Consider the following 22,934-nt stretch of genomic DNA (forward strand, 5'->3'; position numbering starts at 1 on the left):
TCTCCACATAGGCTTTCTCCAATATGGTGGTATTCGTCTCTTTCCCAAGCAAACAGAATTCTCCTATCTCTTCCAAACACTGTGCAATTAGGAAAGTCATTCCCATTCTGATCAACATGATGTTTCCAACAAACTCAACAACACACAGAAAATTGCATATTCACTATTGCCAACTTCCCTATGATCTGACTTACTTGCCTGTTTGTAGAAGGACAAAAATCTCAACCTGAAATTGAAAACTAAGCAAACTCACACCTGATCCAAGAATGTTTATATGCCAAATACTCAAAGGAAAACACATTTAAAAATATCTATCAGGGCTGTTTAATTTTCAAGCTTTTTTCAGAGATGCCATACGACCTTAATAATTGCCCCAAGATGCAGCAGGGCAGCATCATCACTTCTGTGTTACTGTGGTAGGGTGCCCTCCTTAAGAAAAAAAAAAACAAAAACTCAAGGTAACCTGGCTATGCACATATGTGACAATATCCCTCATGACCTTGTAACATGAGATCACTTAATCATGTTTGTGTGTTACCATACATGGGAGACAAAGAAGTAGAAAACATATAAAAGAAAACTTTGCCACATGGCGTTCGGGGCTCAGTTCTTTGGGTACGAGCCCAACCGAGTAGTGCCGGCACAAATAAAGCTGCTTCCTGGAAAGAAAAGCCTCAGTGTCATGACTCTCTGTGCGAGACTCCTGCTACATTACAGGTGACGAGCTGACGCACCGGAAGAGCTAAGGGCCAATCACTTACAGAAAATAACGCCCCTCGCATAGAAATCCAGTAGCACCATCAGTCTGTTCAGCCTTCACAAGAAGGGACAATGGTGTGTTCTGGGGAAGAACACAGTTGGGCAAAACAATGACAAGTCCTACTAGCTGTGTGATCTGTGTCTACAGGGGGAAGGAGCTCGCCTGCTGTGCAGTCAGTTCTGTTCCTTTCTAGTAAAGTCACATAACCTCTTCAAACCACTGGGATCCTGACTCTGCTACGATTTTATCTTCTTCCTAATTATTCTTCCTTAAAATAAACAAAGGAAGAAGTAAACAAAACTGGAAGGGGCACGTGGGTGGCTCATTTGGTCAAGTGTCTGACTCTTGGTTTTGGCTCAGGTCATGATCTCTTGGTTTCGTGAGACCGAGCATGGCATTAGGTTCTCTGCTGACAGTTCGGAGCCTGCTTGGGATTCTCTCCCTCTCTCCCTCTCTCCCTCTCCCCGCTCACGCTATCTCTGTCTCTCTCAAAAATAAATGAATAAACTTAAAAAAACTGGAAAGAGGACTTTATGAAGTATGCCCAGTTTTTTAAAAAATTCCTATCAGATTTTACTTAGTGTCAATTCAGATCACTGGTACCAGATCACTCCCAGAGGGACTAATTCTAGAATATTTTCACTGAGTTAAGGAGGAAGGAGTGATGAGATTCTTCAATATGAGGTTTTGTGTAGCAGAAGCTTAATACAGATGCATTTCCTTCTCTTCATATGTCATCCTGTCCTTTTCTTTCTTTTTTTTTAATTTATACTTGAGAGATAGACAGAGGCAGACAGAGCACAAGCAGGGGAGGGGCAATGAGAACTACCACCATTCTAAAATAAAACCCATGATGCAAGAAATAAAATATCTCAACTGCTAAATATTTTAAAAGAACTTCTTATAATTCCTTACTTTAATAGTTTTTGGAAATCTTAGCTATCAGTACCCAAGCTATGTTTCAACAATAAATGTTAAAAAAAAAACTTTTATTTTTAAAAGTTTTTAAAAATAACGTATAAGGACTAAGAAAAGAATGGTAGCATATATCACCTGGCAAAATATCTGGACCCAAAAAAGCATAATTTGAAATTGTTACTCTAACATTCTGCTCTAGAGTTCTGATTGATGTATTTCCTTACCCCGCTTCACCACCACCATCACCACCCCAAAAATAAAGTGCAAATCAAACAGGCACCAGTAGGGAAGGAATGAGAAAGGTAAAGAGGGTGGGTGAGAAGGCAAGCAACGATATCAAACTGCACTAATAATGATGGACATGCCAGGTTTTCTGGGCCATCAAGAACAAAAATCTTAGGGGTGCTTGTGGGGCTCAGTCAGTCAAGCACCCAACTTTGGGTCAGGTCGTAATCTCATGGTTCATGGGTTCAAGCTCCATGTCGGGCTCTGTGCTGACAGCTCAGAGCCCGGAGCCTGCTTCAGATTCTGTGTCTCCCCTGCTCTCACTCTGTCTCTCTCTCTCTCTCTCTTTCTTAAAAATTAAAAAAAAAAACCAACACTTAAACATTGTTTTAAGAACAGAATGAAAATCCTAGAAGAAATATAGGTCGAAGACCATGAGGCCTAACTCACAATGACTACAATCAATGTTTAAAAGGCTCATACTTGGGACGCCTGGGTGGCTCAGTCGGTTAAGTGACTGACTGCGGCTCAGGTCATGATCTCACAGTTAGTGGGTTCAAGCCCCACATCTGGCTCTGTGCTGACAGCTCAGATCCTGGAGCTTGCTTCAAGTTCTGTCTCCCTCTCTCTGCTCCTCTCCCGCTCGTGCTTTGTCTCTCTCTCTCTCTCTCAAAAAATAAAATAAAACATTTAAAAAAATTAAAGAAATTTAAAAAATAAATGCTCATGCTTAATTATTTAACTGTTACCCCAATTTGCAACACAACCTTAAAGTTAGTTAGTCCTCTGCACACATTAACACCTTAACATTGTGTTTTGTTTCGCTTAGGTTTGCTTACCACGCAATTCCCAGGAGATCTTGAAGAAATGATCAAACCTTCAGAGAAGGATCCTAAACTTTTAACTAGCAGATAACAAAAATGCTTTTCCTACAACTCACCTCAGACAGTTTTCCGACAGCTACCTCAGAAAATAGCAAGAGCAAACACACGGATTCTTGCATTCATCCTCAAGTTACGCCTCAAACCAAGGACACTTAGAGTCCTCACTAGCACAATGTATCATCTGTGGAACTTGAGACTACACTTGTCAAGCAGGTAGGTGAGACACAGATGACATTTTCATCAAAATGTGTTTATTCTCACACAGACTGCATGATTTTTCCAGCTAATTGTTCTTCCCTAACACACAGTTCTTCCTTCTCTGGACAGTACCTTCCAACCTCTGAAGAGGGTAGCATTTCGACATTCTATTCGATCCCCCCCACCTAAGTCAAAAATCATTTTATTTTCTTTAATTTAAAAGATATTTTCATTTTGGAAGTTAAAGAGAATTGCACAAACTCTGCTAGATAACAACTTTACATAAGCTCAAAATCTTTTTGGCGCCTTATTACATTACCAAAATGGTAAGACTTCCAATAATCTCACTCAGAGCACAGTCAAGCAGCCAGGAATAAATGAAAAAGAGTATCTGTCTTTTTCAGATAGAGTCACCAAATATTCTCTTTACCTCTCTGTGGAGACTCTCAGACTTAGCACTGGCAACTCAACCCAGTGACAATGGGCATCTGAAAATCAGGGAAGATCTAAAGTATAAAAAAAGGTAACACTTCCCTGTAGTAATGGAAAATAAAGAACCATACTTTTCAGAAAGAAACTAAAAGCCTAATAGGAGTCATTTAGGAGTAAACTGACAGTCTTTTTCAGGGACCTTGTCGAATGTATATCTAAGCCTTAGAATGTGCCTAACCCTAGGGGCAGCAACCCCACTCATTTAGCCTAAAGAATAATGCAACAGTGAACAAAACCAAGTTCCTGGCCTCGTGAAGCTGTCGTGTTAGTGGACAGCTAACGGACACTGAGGGTTTACAATGCACCTGTCACTATTCTGGGCACTGTAAATATGCTACCCCATTTAATCATCACACCAACACAATGAGTTAGAAATTTTTGTTATCTGCATTTCACAGATGAAAGGCCAAAATACACAGTATGTAAGTAAAAAGTAAAGTAAGTGGCTTTTCCAGTTAGCCTCATTTGGATTTCTATCCTCTCCACATTTCCTCACGAAAGAAACTGTATTCTACAGACAGACCTTTCCTTTATTCTTTTTCCCTCTTGACCATCTTAAGCTCACACACACACACAGAGTAAACCATGGTTTACAAAAGGCAGAAATAAAAAGCATGAATGGACCCTATTCACTGGATATGTAAGCTTTAGCAATTTATTGCATCTCAGTAAACTTTAGCTCCTTTCTTTATAAAATAGATAAAATCAGAGCACCGATTCATACCGTTGTTGCAGGAATTAAATGAGATAGCAAATGTAAAGTGGCTAGCACAGTGACTGGTACGGAATAAGTACTCAACAAACGTCAACTCTTTATATTGTTCTTTGTCGCTCATTATTGAATGAGGGTGGAGACACAAACATTTATTACGTGTCTACTAATATTTGCCAGATAACAAATGCATTACAGGGGCTCCAGCGTGGCTCAGTCAGTAAAATGTCCAACTTTGGCTGAGGTCATGATCTCAGGGTTTGTGAGTTCGAGCCCCACATTGGGTTCTCTGTTCTCAGCGCAGAGCCCACTTTGGATCCCTCTTTCTCTCTCCTTCTCTCAAAAATAAACATAAAAAATATGTTTTTAAAAATGCATTACCTGTCTTAATTATTACCAAAAAAATTCAAAGTATAAGATAATGAGTAATAGGTATTATCTTTATAAAACATGGGCAGCATATTTTTTATGACAAAGTCCTGTGCATTCATATTGTACTGGACTTTTCAGCTAGAGCTAACTTGTCTAATCTAGGTGTTTTAATTTTTTTCTGGTAGACTGATAACACTATCATTTGGGAGATAAAGGCACAGGTAACAATAACATGGATTTGCCATAAGAGCTTAGACAAAGGTAGGGGCATCTGGGTGGCTCAGTCAGTTGGGCGCCCAACTTCAGCTCAGGTCGTGATCTCTTGGTTTGTGGGTTTGAGCCCCGCGACGGGCTCTGTGCTTGCAGCTGAGAGCCTGGAGCCTGCTTCGGATTCTGTGTATCCCTCTCTCTCTGCTCCTCTACCACTCATGCTTTGTTTCTCTCTGTCTCAAAAATAAATAAACATAAAAATTGAAAAAAAAAAAAAAGAGCTGGGGCGCCTGGGTGGCTTAGTCGGTTAAGCGTCCGACTTTTCACTTAGGTCATGATCTTGCGGTTCATGGGTTCGAGCCCCGCGTCGAGCTCTGTGCTGACTGCCAGCTCAGAGCCTGGAGCCTGTTTCAGTCTGTGACTCCCTCTCTCTCTGACCTTCCCCTGCTCACGCTGTCTCTCTCTCTCTCTCTCCTAGAAATAAATAAAACATTTTTAAAAAAATAAAAAAAAAAAAAGAGCTTAGACAAAGGGCTTCATTGGCTACATGGCCTCACTGGAACATCAAGTAACATGGAAAAGTACATAGGGAGCTGATGTCGATATTAATCAAAGTTATTTAAAGCTTCTGAAGAAGGAAGGAAGAGTAAAAGAAGCTAATGGAAAGATAGAGAAAGATCCTAAATAACCATTCCTCAATATAAAATGCACACACCCTTAAAAGTAACAAACAACAGCCACTAGCACTAACTTCCGATCTACAGGGGTCCCCTCGTGGCTGCGGTCATAACTGCCACCATACACTGCCTGCCCTCTTGGCACTGCGGTCTCCGCGTGACATGCATTGCCTCACTTAATGCTCCTACAACCCTGAGAAATTGATAGGACTGCACGTCGTGGGGGGCGGGGTGTGTGTGTGCGTGCAGATAGGAAAACTGAGGCTAAATGCTAGCAGATCTCAGAGCCAACATTTTTCGGACTGGAATTTTCTCCCCGAGGAGAGCATCGGTCACATGCTCTTCTGGGTCCAGGGAGAAAGGGCAATAATCCTCTTCGCCATCCCCTCACGCTCACTGTTCCTCCTTCCTCCCGGATTATGCCCATAATAAAGCCTCCCATTTTGGACAAGACACACAGGGACAGCGTCTACTGCTCCAGTAATGGTTGTACAGCTTGGCCAAATGGTCCTACGCTGCCACGTCCTGCACAGTGATCCTCTCCTCGGCATAATCAAAGGACGTGTGCTCTCTGAACAGCCCACTTCATCAGCACAGAGTACGAAGCCAAACAAATACTGAGTCCCTAAATATGTATGTACCAAAACTTAGCATAAATATACATATTTATATACTGCAAAAAGGTGAAAAGTAGTGTTCCAATAATATTAGCCTGTCAAATGGAAACAAAATTTTTTCTCTGTGAATTTGTCCACAGTACAGCATAAACTATGACCTACATCTTACATAGATGCATAATGAGTAGTTTGTAAGTGGAAGGAAAATCCCACTATACATCTCAAAGGCTGTGCGCTTACCATTTAACACAGGGGTCCAGATCTCCTAATATCAGATTTTACCAGTTCAGGCTTTGTGGTCAAACATACCTACACTCGAATTCAGGCTCTCAGCCCTGTCCCTGACTTGTTGATGAGGGGAGTTACCTAATGTAGTTGTTTTCCAAATGTGAAGTGCAAATGATGCCATTATTTGACATACAATGCCACCTTAGACAGATCCCCGGTGAGAATTAAACGGCATGAAGTATGTAAAGAACTAAGCATGATAACTTGTCCATAGTAAGTGGACACTGACATGGTAGCTATTAATATGAAAACTAAGGTCATCAATTACTACAGAGTCTTTCTTCTTGAAGTACTCCAAAGCCTATCATAATTCTGTGTGTGTGTGTGTGTGTGTGTGTGTGTGTGTCTGTCTGTCTGTCTGTCTGCCTCCCTGTCTGTGTCTGTGTGTCTGTGTAAAAAATTCTATTATGGCCTAAGTCATGTGCTCTTCTCCACATGGAGTACTGAACTTCGATATCCTGACTAACCTGCGGTATACATCCCAGCATGTCACTGCAAAGTGTGCCCAAGTGTATAGATATTGGCAATGTGCATAAGTATTTCTAGTAGAACCTGGGAAAGAGAGCAGTCTGAAATATGGGTCTCTATATTTCTTTCTTGCTATTTACTGATGTCAGAACCATAGGGAATTCATGCTTTCCCCCAAAAAACTGGTATTCTGAGGATCGCCTTTTTCCAAATCACCAAAATCTACAGTTTGGAGGAAGTCTTTATCTGTGAATTATGACAAATCCTAAGCCCTCTGAGATTCTGAATCAAGATAGCCAAGTAAAGGATTATTTTACAGCCACTAGAAAAATCTCAAATCATATTGTATTTGTGGTTGCAATGAATTCATAAATAACGGTAATCAAATTTACAATGTACATCTTAATCTTGTACTAAATAATGGTACAGTATTCTAGCCTATAACTGAAAATAAAAACATTTTATGCTTAGTTTTAAATCACATATGTATTTTAAATATATTGGTGGACAATCTAATGAAAGAAATGTATTCTCTCTTTGTAGAGCATTAATTTGGGCACTAATAAATTAAATTAGGGTATGGAGCATGTAGAAAAAAATTAACAGAGCCCCACTTGGGCTGACATCAATTTTGTACAAAATTAAAACTCAACAGGGTCATAAACTAAAGAAGGATAAAGTTTATTTTAAACCTCAAAATGTGAAAGAGAAACTGAGTTTTAAGAAATATTTCTCTTTTAATACATTGAAAATTCTAGAATACTATTGAATGAGAACAGCGTCATTTGAAATATCAAGCTTCCTACAGTCTACACAATGTTGATAGTTTTTCCAATAAAGGCACTGGGCACTAAAAGGCAAATAAAGCATATACCGAGTTTTGTTCTGCCCAATTAAAAAATTGTCACAACCTTGAAGAAAAAAATGGCCACAATAACACAATAGTAACCTTGATTAGAAAGATACCTGCAGCATCTTGAAAAGGATGGGTCTCTATATTTCTTTCTTGCTATTTACTGATGTTTTTGAAAAATTTTTCTTTATTAAGTTGATTTTAAAGTTATTTGAGTTTTCAGGATTTGGTACTTCGAGTTTTATAAACGAAATAATCCAATCTGCACATATTATGTTGTTCATTAAAACTAAAAATGAAAGGGAAAAGCTCTTCAGTGCAAAGTGCAGTAAGGTTCTACATTTGCTTAAATTAAATTGCCACCTAGGAAATATTGGCTATACTTTGGAATTAACATTGAAAATTTTCAGATATCTCACCTGGTAATTTTCTCTAAAGTGATTTATTTAAAACAGTAAGAGCTACAAATTGAGACCAGCTTAAACAGATAACAGCCTAGTGTCTTATTGTCCTCTGCTGACAGCAAAACATGTTCCTTACATACTATACTTAGCTATAAAATGCACATTTTTTCCTTGGTAAAAAAAAAATACTTTTCTGGCTTATTTAACAGGCTATTTCAAGGCTTTAAAGAAAAAAAACACAATTATTTGTGAACTAGGGTTACACAGCAGAAGAAAAATTAAAAAAATTATTTGCATCTCCTATAAGTTATTCACAATACTTTGAAGCTTTCCTTCTCTCCAGTTAGTGCAATTTATTTCTCTATGCGTCTCAGTAGCAAACAATGTTATTCAGACTCTAACCTGGCACGCTACAACCTCTGGCCCGCCCTTGAGCCCCTCCATTGCAAAGGTCTCCAGGTGCAGTTTGGGTAGCTGCAGGGTGAAGTCATTCCTACTTGCCGCAGTCCGTGACAGCGAGATCTGATCTCTGACCTAAAGGGAAAAAAACAGCATCAATGGTAATTCCCCTTCAGACACATTAACTGGGATGAACTGGGTCCCCTTGAGCCCACTGAGTGGACTTGCATTGATCGCTGGACCTGAAATCCATGAATAAATTTAGGACTAATTGATTTTTCGTTGCAAATAAATCTCTAATTCAGAGTGCTGGGGGAGAATGTTAAGAAGAAAAAGCATCCTCCTGCTTGAAATGAGGGAGGGAAGAAGAGTCACTGGAGCTCTTCTGATCAAGAGGTTTTGAATTATTTTTTCACAATCCACCCTGAAAAGAAAAAAGAAAGGAGGAAAAAAATATTCACAAAATAGAAAACAAATAGCCATCTTCTAATTATTATCACTTTTTAAATAACATGTTTGATTTCACTGGTATTAACTGATACATATTAGACAAGACAGTTATTTGGTATTGGTCTCTGAAAAGGAAACTTCAATAATATGTACTCTGGAATAAAAACAAGTATACTCAACACACAAGGACACTTAAAAATATACCAGTCAGAGGTTTATTTGCCCATTTTCTTCTTACTAAACTTGAATCTTAGCAATCAAATACATACAGACCAACTTGGTCATGCAACTTCTAAATAAGATAATGAATAAAATCAGTGGTGTCTGTACTATATTTTAAGTATTCGGAATGGCAACAATACAAACATATCACAGATACAGGAGAAATACCAATTCTCTAGCCAGTATAGGTATCACATGCAGTTGATATTACACTGCCACCTTCTGGACAAACGAGAAACTACTCTCTCTATACTATATATAGATAAAAGAAAATGCTCAAAAACTGACCTGTTTTCATTTTTAATGTCTAAAGTTATTAAAAGCTTTAAAAATTCCACAGTTTAGTTTTCCATAAGATCAGTAAGCTTTCATTTTTAATTATATAGCTGCATGATAGTAGGTTTCATATACAGGCATATTTTCTAACTTTCCTTATGCCTGACTTGGTTTTAAAAATGTATCTCTTCACTACCACATATTTGATAAATATTATACAACTAGCTTAAAGCCACAGGATCAAAAGTGTTTTTTATGAAATAGTAAAGGTCAAGAATGGGAGAACTATAAAAATAACACTAATTTCTCAAATAAATATATTTATATGTGTACTTTTACCTGAGCGACTTCAAATGTAACTTGGCAACAATATATGATAGAAAACTCTCCTTCCCTTTTTTATTCTACTTGGGAAGCTTGTAATACCTGTTTGAGTTATTTCTTACTTTATGAATGAACCATCATCCTGCATAGGGTCCCCTTACACCAGTAAACACACACACAAACATATGATGACATCTTTAACTGTTTGTGGTAATCTATGGTTATAAAACTCTTTATATTCCCAAGTTGAGCAGAAGAGTTTCTGTCAATAAATGAATGTCAAAGTGTATGCTAGAAAACATACACCGTAATGCAATTTTTATAATGGTGTGGGCACTGTACACAGAGCAGAGTCCCAATTCAGAATGCATATTTATCTGTAACAAACATTCTACAGAATAGTCTCAGGATGAGAATGCTTTTAACTTACTTAACATAACAAAATAAATCGTATTTTACAAATATATTTGCTTTAATTTTAATATTTTATACGTATGGATACCTTCTCTTGTCTTTTTTTTTTTTTTTTGGTCACCAATGTACACTCAGATAAAAGAAAACATTAATGTGGATTAAGGTGCTGAGAATTTATCAACATCAAACCACTGGTGTTTTGCCTTCTACCCTTCTGAACCATAGTCAATAGATCTAAATATTTTACTGCACCCTGGCCAATTCATTGTTTGATGTTTAAAAACTCACCCAGAATCAAAGAAAATTTATTAAATTTGAGCCCCCAAATGAGATACTATTAGCTTTGAAAGTCAAGTTTAACTGCGATATTGATGATTCTCTTTTTTCTGTGACAAAATTCACTAGGGAAATCCTGGAAGTCAAAGTACAAAAGCAGATTGCTAATATGGGCAGAGGGGGAGAGGGGAGCCATAAGCAATGTAGGTATAATCCACAACACGGTTCTGGCACTGGAGGCCCTTTACCCGATTATTATCAGGCACCAGACTTCAGCTGTGAAGCTTGGCATCTACAGGAACAGTGAGCCACATTTCACAGTCTCTAAACAAAGTTGCTGAACAATATTAAGCTGGGTCATTTGGCACATAAAACTGTGACTTCTTATCAAATTAACATTCTCACGACAACACTATTTAATTTCCCAGATTAAATCATTCTTTATCTTAGATTGGTTAAAAAAAAAAAAACCACCTCGAAATGCAGTCATTTTGATGGCATCACACTTACAGCAGTATCTGAATATGCACGTGCTAATATATTAATTCAGTTACACATTATGCGCTGAACGCTGACAGTGCCGTCAAGAAACAGTGATACGTCATAAATATAATATGACAAATAATTATGCTAAATTTCAAGAGTTGTTTCCACTTTTAAATTATGCCAGAACTTTGAGAGAAGGCATCAAACACGTTCTCCAAGTATTTCTAGAAAAAGTTTTTTCTCACTCTTGAAAAAGCATTGACTAGGAAGTCCTTTATTTGAAGGGGCCCAAGGAATGACAGCAACGTGTTGAGAGAAGACAAAACAATTTTACCAGACAAGTAAAATTACAGCTGCACAGCAAAGAAGCCGGAAGGGAAGGTGACCAGGAACAGGGAAACATAAAGGGGCGGAGGGGTTGTGGGGGTGGGAAGAGACTGTTCAGAAGAGCGCAGAAGGCAAGTGTGAATTTCAGGGTGTGAGCAAGGGTCACTGGGAAAGAGATTCAACCCACAACAGTAAGGTATAGGACTCTCCCTGTATGGCATTAAATTGGTTCATGAAAAACATAGAACAGGCAGCCTGAGAACAAAGTGAACAAAATCAGAAAGGATATAAGTGGGATTTCTCTGAGAAACACTGCCCATTGGATATGAAATTATTCCTTTCAAACATGGGAATCTATAATAAATTTCTTTACTATCAAAAGAATTTTAAAGCAACAATATGAGAATAGTAAAAACACTTTTTTCCTTAAAAGGAGAAGTAGGCTTGCCTTTTAAAATACAGATTTTAGTATGGACTGAGATTAAAACAACCATTGCGACTGTCTGTACATTAAATTCTAATTTCAAATTTCAAATTAACTTTAAAATATAATTTCAAAAGTCTGACTTAAATTCTGTGTATGCCACATCATTATTCATCCTTTAATTAAGAGTCTATATCCTTTTCACTGTGATTTATTTATAGCTGTGAGTGATAAAATATATATAATAATGTTTTTCTACTTCAAAATGGGTAACAGTTCATATTTAACACATAATGATTTTTTCTGAGAATTTCACAATATAAATCTCATTTATCAAAATATATTCATTTTTATAACATTCTATACAACTGTTTCAATTGCATAGTCTTTTGACAAAGAATAAAGAAAACATGCCTACATTACTACATTCTGAAATTTTGGGTTTTAGAAAAGTGGTTTGCTTTCTCTTTCTCATTACATACTTTCATAAAGCATATATTTCTAACATATATGCCGTAAGACACAAGAGAAAGAAGAGATGGAATAGAGAAAAATAAATGAAACTTTCTAAGAAGTCAAAATGTTGTTATGAGATATATATTTAGTGTATTCTAACAATCTAGGTCCAGACTGAAGCGATTCATAAAATCCATGTTGTGGGGCGCCTGGGTAGCTCAGTCAGTTGAGTGTCCGACTTCGGCTCAGGTCATGATCTCGCAGTTCGTGGGTTCGAGCCCTGCGTCCGGTTCTAGGCTGACAGCTAGCTCAGCGCCTGGAGCCTGTTCCGGATTCTGTGTCTCCCTCTCTCTGACCCTCCCCTGCTCCCGCTGTCTGTCTCTCTCTCTCAGAAATAAATAAAACATTTAAAATATTTTTTTAAAAATCCACATTGTACTGCTCCTATTGCTCTGATCAGCAAGCCACCGGTCTGTTTTCTGATTTTCTGTACTCCTACCATAACAGCACAAAAGCTATTCCTGTTAGATATATCAATGATAACATTAAATTTGCCATTTTAAGAAAAACTGCTCAATACTTAAAATGTGAAGCAATGTGTTGTATTATACACAGCTATCCATCCCTCTAGACCTAACATTCTAAATTAAAAAAAAAAAACAACCCTTATGGAATGTGGTACTACCTGTGTTTTTACCAACAGGACACCAAGGAAAAGTAGTAGGATTTGAAGATAAAAATTCAGATAAACTTACCACATAAAAACATGTACAAAATTTTATATATATATATAACTATATATATAATACACACAAACACACACACACACACACAATGCCTGAATCTTTAATTAGTCTGGGGAAAGTAAATGATATTAGAACTTTACATCATACCCTTAATCTGGCTAAAATTTTACTTACTCCAATCTAGTATGGCCTCCATCGCTTCAAAATAAACATTCTTACCACCATCAGGTCCAGACTTCTATCTACAGAATCTCCTGTTACCCCTGTGTTCACGTTCTACGTGGCTTCCAGCTGCCTGCCTTCTTCTGGATCACTCCTTTCTCTTCCCTCCCTTCCACCTCCACTGGCTCCTAACTGCTTTCCCTTCTCTCTTTATTCTATTTTTCATCCTACACTAGAAGACCTTGCACGCTATTTTTCAAACCTGCACTAGAGAGCAGTGCGTATTTAGCACACTACAGCCTGGGAACCAAATCTAGGCCACCACCTCTTATTGTAAATAAAGTTTTATTGAAACACATGACACTTATTCATTTACCTATTATCTTTGGCTGTTTTCCTGCAACTGTGACAGAGTTGAATAGTTGAGAAAGAGGCCATATGGTCTACAAAGCCTAAAATATTTACTATCTGACCCTTTACAGTAAATATTGACCATCCTCCACCTTAAAGGTATAGAAGGAAAGACGATATTTTTCACCATCTGTAAAGTTTTTTAAATAACCACATCTCACCGGAGAATATGCGAACAATTCCTAGCAGGTCAACCCTCTATCAGTAATACAGGGTGCCATTTCACAGATACTTTCTGGCTTCTTTTCTTCAAGTGCTTCATAAATGAGTGTCCTATCTTTTGGTCTAGTTTCAAGTTTCACATAGTCTAGTATACAACTTGACTGAGTCTAACATTCTAGGCACATATTCTAACGTTTGGTTAAACAAGTAGAATAGGCATACTGGAGAGGTTTTTGTAAACAGAGAAGGGAGGGCATCAGCCAGAGTTAACTATATACTCTGTAATAACAATAGAAGCAAGAAAAATGCTATGCATACAGAGGCTCGTAGTAAGTATGTGATCAAATAAGAATGTCATTCCAAACTCACAAATTCTTCAAGGCAGGAGAAAGAGAGAATATAATAAAAAAAGATAATTAGCAGTTCCAGGACTCTGGCATGAGCCTCATGATAGAAGCAGGGATTCAAGCTTGTCAACGCAATGGAGATGACATTCACATCCTGAACAGTCACATCTAAATGGATATTTTCCTCTTTCTGTTACCTTTTCCTAACTATCTAGTTAAGGAAATAGATAGAGTAATATACTTTTCAGAGTGGTCTTCACACACTACACCTCACTTGATTCCTCTGTCCACCTTGTGAAACAGCCCTAATGTGAGGTTGCTGAGACCAGTGCTCTTAGCACCAAATCATAATGCCTCTTAATATCTATAATGAACTTGTTAATAGTTCATAGTTGGGAGACACATAAAACGATGCTCAGCATCCCTCCTCATCAGGGAAATACAATCAAAACCACACTGAGATACCACCTCACACCAGTCAGAGTGGCTAAAATGAGCAAATCAGAGAACTCTAGATGCTGGCGAGGATGTGGAGAAACGGGCACCCTCCTACACTGTTGGTGGGAATGTAAACTGGTACAGCCCCTCTGGAAAACAGTGTGGAGGTTCCTAAGGAAACTAACAATAGAACTCCCCTAAGACCCAGCAATAGCACTGCTAGGAATTTACCCAAGGGATACAGAAATGCTGAGGCATAGGAGCACATGTACCCCAATGTTCATAGCAGCACTCTCAACAATAGCTAAAACATGGAAAGAGCCTAAGTGTCCATCAACAGACGAATGGATCAAGAAGATGTGGTTTATCTATACCATGGAATACTACATGGCAATGAGAAGGAATGAAATCTGGCCATGTGTAGCAACATGGATGGACCTTGAGGGTGTTATGCTGAGCGAAATAAGTCAGGCAGAGAAGGACAAATATCATATGTTTGCACATATAGGAGGATTAGGAGGAACTTGACGGAGTAACAAGGGGGAGAAGAAGGGGGGAAATGGTGGGGGAAAGGGAGAGAAGCAAACCATGAGAGACTCTTGAATGCTGACAAAAGCTGAGGACTGATGGATGTGGGGGGGATGGGGGATGGGCATGGAGGAGGACACTTGTGGGGATGGGCACTGAGTGTTATGTGGAAACTAATTTGACAATAAACTATTAGGAAAAAAAATAGTTCATAGTTGGTGAAATTGCTTGCAATTTTGGTAATTCTTCCTTTTCCCTACCTAAACAATAACATTTTTTTCCCTGTTCATTCATCCCTCGTCTGGTAATGTTAGCAAAAATGTGTAAGTCTCATAAAAATAGTGTTGTGATAAGTAATGGAGACTAGTACTTAGACATCCTTATATTCCTGCGTTGTTCCACTGGACCTGTGGGCATTCTCATTCATTCATGTTTTCTTTCTCCCATGGCCTGATACACACACACACACACACACACACACATTACTCTGAGAGACAAGTTACCTGTGCAGCATTCATCCTTATACAATGGTCACCATTTCCCATGGAAAATCCCCAAACTACGACATCCCCAGACACATGCAACGGTCCCAGCTGTGCTCCACACCTACAGGAAGGAGGAGCAGGCACAGCTCTGACGTGGCAGCAAGCGCATGCACTCATAATTTGAAACGGCGGAAGTGAGAAACTAGGCTTCTCTCGCTGACAGGTTATTTAACTTAACCTATGACTCTGGAGCAGAGCCAGAACTCTCCAATGACTGCCAGCTGCTGTCACCAGAAAACAGGGCAAACCCGCCGCCGCCACCACCACCACCCCACACATTAATAGTTGCATCCCAATTATGGCACTAAAAAATGGATCTCTTGAATCAAATTACCAAGCTGGTTGTATCCCAATTAAGGATTTGAAAAACCGAGCCCTCAAATCAAATTATCAAGCTGGAAAAGAGAGTGATTTGATCATGGGCATCTTATCAAGGCACTCGACAGCATGAGAAATCTGTGGTGTGGGTTATATACCATAGAATGCACCCCACAAATAGATTACTGCGACCTTGAGCTATTTAAACAAACATAAAGCCCATACTGGAGAACAGAAAAATATGTTTATGAATTGTTAACAGTCCTCCACACAGAGATATTTTCTTTCCTAGTGTAAATTATTTCAGAGGATAAAGGCAGATGCATACTGCAATTAGTTATTTAGACGTGTTTAGGCTAAAACCTGTTAAGCACATGTCCGTGACATTCTGTAGTGTCTTATCTTTAGTTTGTCAAGGTTTTTAAATCCCTCTTGAGCAGGAGTACCATTTTTAGCTTGGCTAGGTCAGAATGACACTGAACAATATGAATGATGACACACAAGACAGCTATATGGACAGAGTTGTCATCAGCAAGCCAGCTGTGCTAACACCTGTAAGTCCTGCACAGCTGATCTTCAAGATCAGGATCCGGAAACTGAGAATGGAGAGGAGTTCAAAGATCGCAAGTCACATTCAGAGCGTCATTAACAAGTCACTAAAAATTGGGTTTTTAGAGGCATGAAATCATGTTTCAACTTTTAACATGCTATCAGCTTTAAGAATTAAAACTTTTCTGTGATGTTTACATTCCTCATAAAATCACTGAAAACCAAAAATCAAAGACAACTATGTATTATGAACTATCAACTCTTTGGGTTAACCATGTTTAAGATAAGATTATAAAATCGCATTTAAAGATGTGGCAAGACAGTGTCTTCACCTGTCAGATTCTGTTCGATTCTAATCTATTCCAGAATCCACTCTAACAAAAGAAGTAATCATCCTTCTACTTGGTAGGGGTCGAACCAGCTCAAAGCAGGTTATAACAGGACTTCTACATCCTGTAAATTTGCTGCTACCATACCTCCCTTTCCTAGAGACATTCTTATTATCAAATTTAGGCTCTCTCCTCTAGCACTTGATTAGGCAAAATAAGTACACAGGCTATTTTTAGCAGTCAAATAAATAAAGGAATATCAGCAAGACTTCCAGTGAAATCTAGAGATGCCTTTAGTTTTGTTTAGAGACTGGGTGATGGTAAAATTTGACTCATTCAACAAACATTCATTAAGTGCCTACTGGGTACCAGGCGCTGTGATAGATGCTGAGCAAATAAAAATTAAGGAGACAGAATTCCATCCCTCAAGGACTTCAAACTCTCGTGGCATAATTAATCTCTCCAAATGCATTTGCTAGCCTCCCATTTATCTATAATGTCTTGTTTCTCCTATCAATTGCTATACTGCCTTCTTTCTTTGCCAGTGAGTATTACATTAATCAATCTCAAACCTTTATCTTTAGCCTGACTTTTTCCCTGCAGTCCAGGCTCGCATATCCTGCTGATCACTCCACATTACCTTAAACTTGGGTATTTCTGAAACAAAACTCATCATTGTCTCCCTTCTTCTTCCTACCAAAACAAAAAAAGAAAAAGAAAAAAAAGCCTGCTCCTCTTTTTGTATTCCCAACATCAGTCAATCTCACCGCCCATACTGGGAGCTATCCTCCATGCCTCGTCATCCTCCTCATTTGCCATTTTACTAAGTAAGTTTCACATTCTTTTCTCTGATGCCATCTATCATCACCACCCTGGTCCAAACCTTTTCCTGCCTTCACTGAGCCTAGACTCATGGCTCTTAAAACCATTTCATTAGTCACGATATCCGGTCTGCAAATACGCCCTCCAGAACCCAGATTCAATAAAGAATCTGATCACATCCATCCCTAGCTTAAACCCTGGTTTACTTCCACTGCTTCCAGGATAAAGATCCAAGGTCTTGGACTGGCAAAAAATGAACAAAAAACAAGTTCTGCTATGACTTGGCTTCCAAGTGCCTCATTCGACCTCATCTCTTGCATTCTCCTTACACTCACTGCTGAACTCAGGATATCTGGCTATTCATGCCTCCACATACTTGCACATGTAACTCTCTCTGCTGGAATGCCTTTCCCATCTTTCCACACACTTCAAAGCCCCTTCCAGGCATTAACTGTTTTCTAAGAAAGTTCCAGTCAACCCATGGGTTTTCTAAGTATGCCTAATAGATGAATAACTCTATCTAAATGAATGTTGAACTGCATCTTATGGATCCGTGTTTACCATGGTATATTGGAATTATCTGTGTCTCTGCCGTGAGGGAAAGGACTAAACTATATATATATATTGGCTATTTGTTTCCCCCAAAGACTGGTACAGCTCTGACATATGATATACACTTAAAAAGCATTTGTCGAACTCAACTATTCACGTTAAATATTGTGTTTTATGATGGATTAGAGGTTTTAAGTAACTTTACAATAGAAGGGAATCTAAAAGGATGTCAGAAACTGCTATGACTTCCTAGTTATTGTTCCAGTGCCATTTCAGCTTGATAAATTTACAGGGCTTAGAGATTCAAGGTCCTCTAGAGGCTTCTGGATTGTGACTTCCTGTTGTATCATTTAGACATTTTACTGAGAAGGCAGCTAAGACTTCTGAGTAAATGTTCAGACGTACCTTTAAAATTCATAGTATACTGCAATCATATACAGGAAACATGGTAGTTAATCCTTCCAAACTTATAGGACTCAAACAATCTCTAAAAGCCTCAAGAATCCAGCCATTCTACTAACTTGACAATAATAAGAAATGACTCCAAAAACAGTTCATTCTTCTCTACATTCCAGTTTTACCTAAATTTACTTACTTTCACTCCCTGCTGTAGTATAAACCAAGACATCTCTCTGTTAAGCACTTGGTTAGCCCCCAATAAATACTTACTTTTCTCATACCTAAATCTAAATAATTCAGATATTATCCTATATGTCCACTCATTACCTTATCCTGAAAGTTATTTTAAATACAATTACTGTACTTTCTTTTTCTCACAATAGAAATACTTAAGCATGAGTGGAGAGTCTCTTAATGTAAAGAAGAAATCAATTCCTGAGAGTCTTTATTATCAGTAACATTAGAAACCTAGTGGTAAAGCTATTTTCCTAATAGTGTATGACTTTAGGAAATGATGTTAGTGAAGAGGCTGCAATAAGGAATTCCAAAAACCAGTCCCTACACAAAAACAATGAATACACTGACAAAATTTGTCAGAATCAACTTTTGCAGAACTCTAGAAACTAACTGCAAGTATATAGCAACCAAGTAAAAGTTTAATCAAGAAAAAAAAGAAAAACTTGAATCTCAGCATTTATGGAAATCTCTGTTGATACACTAGCAGAGCACGAAGCTAACAGAACAGAGATTTTGGTGGTCCCACCCAACAAAGAACACAGACTTTACACAGAGATGAAAAGTAAAGCACAGGGAATAAAGTGATTAATATCGTAATAATGCTGTACGGTGACAGAGGGTGACCACTCACCATGGCGAGCACTGAGTAACGTATAGAAGTGTCAAATCACTATGTTGTGAACCTGAACCTGATAATAACGCTGTATGTCAACTATACTTCAATAATAAATATTTTCTAAAAAAGAAAACAAATTTTAAAAAACTGGTTCAGTAAAGTCACTGACCAGACAAACAAGACTAGAGTAAGCAGCAACAACTACCACTGGGGATGGAGGAGAATCTGATTTCCAGAGTGGCCACATTGCACTATTCAAAATATCCACTTTTCAACAAAAAATTATGATGTTTTCAAAGAAATAAGAAAGTATAGCCCATACATTAGAAAAACAGAAACTAATGGGAACTGACCCCAAGGAAGCCTCAACACCGGATTTATCACACCATGACTTTTTAAAAATCAATTATTTTAAATATGCTTAAAGTGCTAAAGGAAACCATATACAAAAATAACAACAACAACAACAAACAAAGGAAACTATAAGAACAATGTCTTCCAAAGTAGAAAATACAAATAAAGAGATAAAAAGTATAAAAAGGAACCAAATGGAAATTTTGGAATTGACATATTCAAAGTGTGTAATGGAGAGAAAAAAACTATCAACCAAGAATTCTATATCCAACAAAAATACTCTTTGAAACTGGAAGAGAAATTAAGCTGTTCCAAGATAAACAAAAGCTGAGGGTGTTCATCATCACTAGACTTGCCTTTGGTGAAATGCTAAAGGACGTCCTTCTGCCTGAAATGAAAAAACACCAGACAGTAATTCTAATCCACATGAAGAAATAAAGACCACTCATAAAAAACATTGCGTGGGTATATATAAAAGTCAGTAATAATGTATTTTTTGTTTGTAACACCTCTTTTTTTCTATGTTATTTAAAAGACAACTGCATAAAACAATAATAATAAACTATGTTGATGGGCACACAATGTATAAAGATGCAATTTGTGACAGTAACAACATAAGGTGGGGATGGAGCTTTATAGGAACAAAGTTTTTGTATACTACTGAAACTAAGATTATTAATTCAAAGTAGATTGCTAAGAATTAAGATGTTAATTGTGATCCCCAAGAGCACCTCTAAAAAATAACTAAGAATATATAGGAAAACAAGAGAGAACAGAAACAAATGTTACACTACAAAAGATCTATCTAACATACAATAAACAGGAGGGGACTAAAACAGAAATAGAAATAAGACAAAGAGAAAAAAAGGAAAATGACAGAAGTCTTTCCATATCACTAATCATATTAAATGTAAGTTGATTAAACTCTCCAATTAAAGGTCAAGATTGGCAGAATGTGTTTTAAAAAATAATTATATGTTGTCTACAAGAGGTATCTTAGATACAAAGACACAGATAAATTTAAAGTAGAAGGATATGGGTACCTGGGTGTCTCAAGTGGTTGAGCATCTGAGTTTTGACTTCAATTCGGATCATGATCTCACAGTTACTGAGACCAAGCTCCACATCAGGTTCTGTGCTGACAGTGCGGGGTCTGCTTGGGATTCTCTCTCTCCTTCTCTCTCTGCCCCCTCCTGTGCACACGCATGCATGTGTGCTCTCTCTGTCTCTCAAAATATATAAATAAACTTTTAAAAAAGTAGAAGGATAAAAAAGATATTCCATGCAAACAGTAACCGAAAGAGAGCTGGAATAGCTATACTAATATCATACAAAGACTTTAAGACAAAAAATTACTAATAGACAAAAAAAATTCTGTAATAATAAAAAAATCAGTCCACCATGTAGATTCAACAATTTCCAGATATATATGCACCTGACAATAGAATCTCCATGAAATCTCAGTGAAAGTAGTGCTCACACAAAAATGTTTAGCTACAAATGTCTACATTAAAAAAGAAGAAAGATCTCAAGTCAATAACCTAACCTTTTACCTGAGGGACATAGAAAGAGAAGAGCAAACTACGCCCAAAATAAACAAAAGAAAGAAATAGTGAATGGCACAGAGATAAGAGAAAATAGAAAATTAACAGAGCACATCAAGAAAACCAAATGTTATTCCTTGGCAGGTCAACAACATTCACAAACTTTAACTAGACTTGCCAAGAAAAAAAAAGATTAATTAATTACTATAATCAGGAATAAATGTGAGGATATTACTATTGACCTTACAGAAATAAAAACAATACTAAGAAAATGAACAATGTATGTCAACAAGTGAGGTAACCCAGATGAACCAAACAAATTCCTGGCAACACATAAAAGTACCAAAACCAACTAAAAAAGAAGCAGAAAATCTGAATAAATCTATTCCAAGTAAAAAGAATGAATATGTAAGCAAAAACCTTCCAATAACAAAAATCCAGGACCAGATAGCTTTACTGGTAAACTTTACTGAATGTATAAAGAATTAACACCAATCCTTCTCAAAATCTCTCCCAAAAAACTGAAATGGAAGGAACACTTCCTAACTCATTCTACAACACCAGTATTACTCTGATACCAAAGCCATACAAAGATATCACAAGAAAACTATAGACCAATATCCTTTATGAACATATATGCAAAAATCAACAAAAATAAATACTGGCAAACCAAGTCTAGCAACATATTCAAACAATTATACATGATAACCAAGTGATATTTATTAACAGGAATACAAGGATGGTTCAACATACATAAATCAACCTATGTGGTACCCAACATTAATAGAATGAAGGTTGAAAATAATGATCGTTTCATTTGCTGTAGGAAGAGCATTTGACAAAGCCCAACAACCTTTTATAAGAAAAATTCAAAACACTAGGAACAGAACTTCCTCAAGCTGATAAAGGACATGCTCCTAATATCATACTTAATGGTCCAAGTCCAAAAGCTTTCCTCCTAGTATTAAGAAGAATGCAAAGATATCTGTTGTCCTCTCATTGCTAGAACTCAAAGTCCTAGCCAGGCAATTAGGCCAAAACAAAAATAAAAACAGTAACAACAAATAAACAAAGAAACAAAAAACAATAAATAAAATCAACAATAAAATAAAAATAAAATCAACGCATCCAAACCAGAAAGAAAGAAGTAAAACTATCTTTATTTGCAGATGATATGATCTCATATAGAGAAAATCCTAAAGAATCTTCAAAAGAAATTATTAGAGCTAAAAAAAATTCAGCAAAGTTGCAGGATACAAAAGCAACATAAAAATCAGTCATATTTCTAAATGCTAATAATTAAGAACCAATAAATTAAGAAAATACAATAGTATCATAAAGAATAAAATACTTAAAAATAAATTTAAGCAAGAAGATACAAAACTTATACATTGAAAACTGTAACACACTATTGAAAATAATTAGAGAAGATCTAAATAAATGGAAAGATATCCCACATCATGGGTTGCAAAACTTATTATTAAGATGGAAATACTATCAAAACTCAAATTGTCTTCTTCAGAAATGGACAAGCTGATTCTAAAATTCATATATAATTACAAGGAATCCTGAAAAGCCAAAAAAAAAAAATCCTAAAAGAAAACCCAAAGTTGGAAGACTCACATTTCTTAATTTCAAAATTTACTACAAAGCTACAGTGATCAAAACAGTGTGGTAGATCAATGGAACAGAACTGAGAGTCCACAAATAAAACCAAACATCTATAGTCAACAAATCTACAAT

At 37.2% G+C, this 22,934-nt stretch overlaps 1 protein-coding gene across 1 annotated transcript in view; it reads right to left on the minus strand.

Annotated features, from left to right (window-relative positions):
• CCDC171 (coiled-coil domain containing 171) overlaps positions 1-22,934 on the minus strand; it is a 293,576-nt gene that overhangs the window by 67,327 nt on the left and 203,315 nt on the right. The window contains exon 24 of the mRNA XM_039240931.1: positions 8,481-8,612. Coding sequence (XP_039096862.1) covers positions 8,481-8,612 — 132 coding nt within the window. The remainder of the gene's footprint in view (positions 1-8,480; positions 8,613-22,934) is intronic.

The sequence above is a fragment of the Hyaena hyaena genome, unplaced genomic scaffold (genome assembly GCF_003009895.1).
Source record: "Hyaena hyaena isolate Hyena2069 unplaced genomic scaffold, ASM300989v1 scaffold_185, whole genome shotgun sequence".
Taxonomy (NCBI): Eukaryota; Metazoa; Chordata; class Mammalia; order Carnivora; family Hyaenidae; genus Hyaena; species Hyaena hyaena.